At 37.0% G+C, this 635-nt stretch overlaps 1 protein-coding gene across 2 annotated transcripts in view; it reads right to left on the bottom strand.

The window, feature by feature from the left end:
- Positions 1-158, bottom strand: part of LOC123505556 (probable RNA-binding protein 18) — a 4,174-nt gene extending 4,016 nt beyond the window's left edge. Inside the window, exon 1 of one of the 2 annotated variants that reach the window (XR_006675206.1) lies at positions 113-158. Coding sequence is in view for 1 of the 2 variants with exons in the window: in XM_045257021.1 (XP_045112956.1) it covers positions 113-142 (30 nt within the window). In the remaining variant the exon portion in view is untranslated. The remainder of the gene's footprint in view (positions 1-112) is intronic. The other variant, XM_045257021.1, reaches the window with a different exon arrangement.
- Positions 159-635: the final 477 nt, after the last annotated feature.

The following is a 635-nucleotide window of genomic DNA, read 5'->3' as shown; positions in this document are numbered from 1 at the left end:
TGCTAATATACCCCCCCACACCGCTGCTGGGGGTGCTGAGGATGCTGGGAGTGCTGGGAGAGTGTTGGGAGAGTGACTGGGAGAGGCACAGGGGAAGGAAATGGTCACTTACTGCCGCCACGGGGGAATCAATAGCCGCCATTATCAGCTGACTGTGGGGTAAACAAACTGTAGGGCTGTCTTCCACGGCGGACTGTTCTCTTTGTTTTGCGTTTATTTAATCTCTAAGGCCACTCTGGTTTGTGTTTGTTTAATGAAATGTGTTTGTTATATTTTGTTTTTGTTTTATTTTGTAGTTTTGTTAATCTTTGGTAGTTTTTTATTATTATAGTTAAAATAGCTAATGTATTTTAGTCTTGATTTGCGGGACTGTTCTCATTGTTTTTATGTTTATTTAACCTCTAAGGCAACTCTGGCTTATATTTATTTTGAGAAATATGCTAAGAATTTTATGTTTTTGCTTTATCTATCTGTTTTGTTTATCGTTGCTTGAGTTTCATTTTTGTTTATTAAGATTAAAATAGGAAATCTTTGCGTTCCAGTCTTCACCTTCCGGACTGTTCTCGTTGTTGTTATTTTTATTTTATTTTTTTTTCTGTTTATTTGATCTCTAAGGCAACTCTGCTTTATGTTCG

This window comes from Portunus trituberculatus, chromosome 2 (genome assembly GCF_017591435.1).
Source record: "Portunus trituberculatus isolate SZX2019 chromosome 2, ASM1759143v1, whole genome shotgun sequence".
NCBI classification, from domain to species: Eukaryota; Metazoa; Arthropoda; class Malacostraca; order Decapoda; family Portunidae; genus Portunus; species Portunus trituberculatus.
Note: the sequence above shows the minus strand (reverse complement) of the source record. Positions and strands in the feature narration are given on the sequence as shown.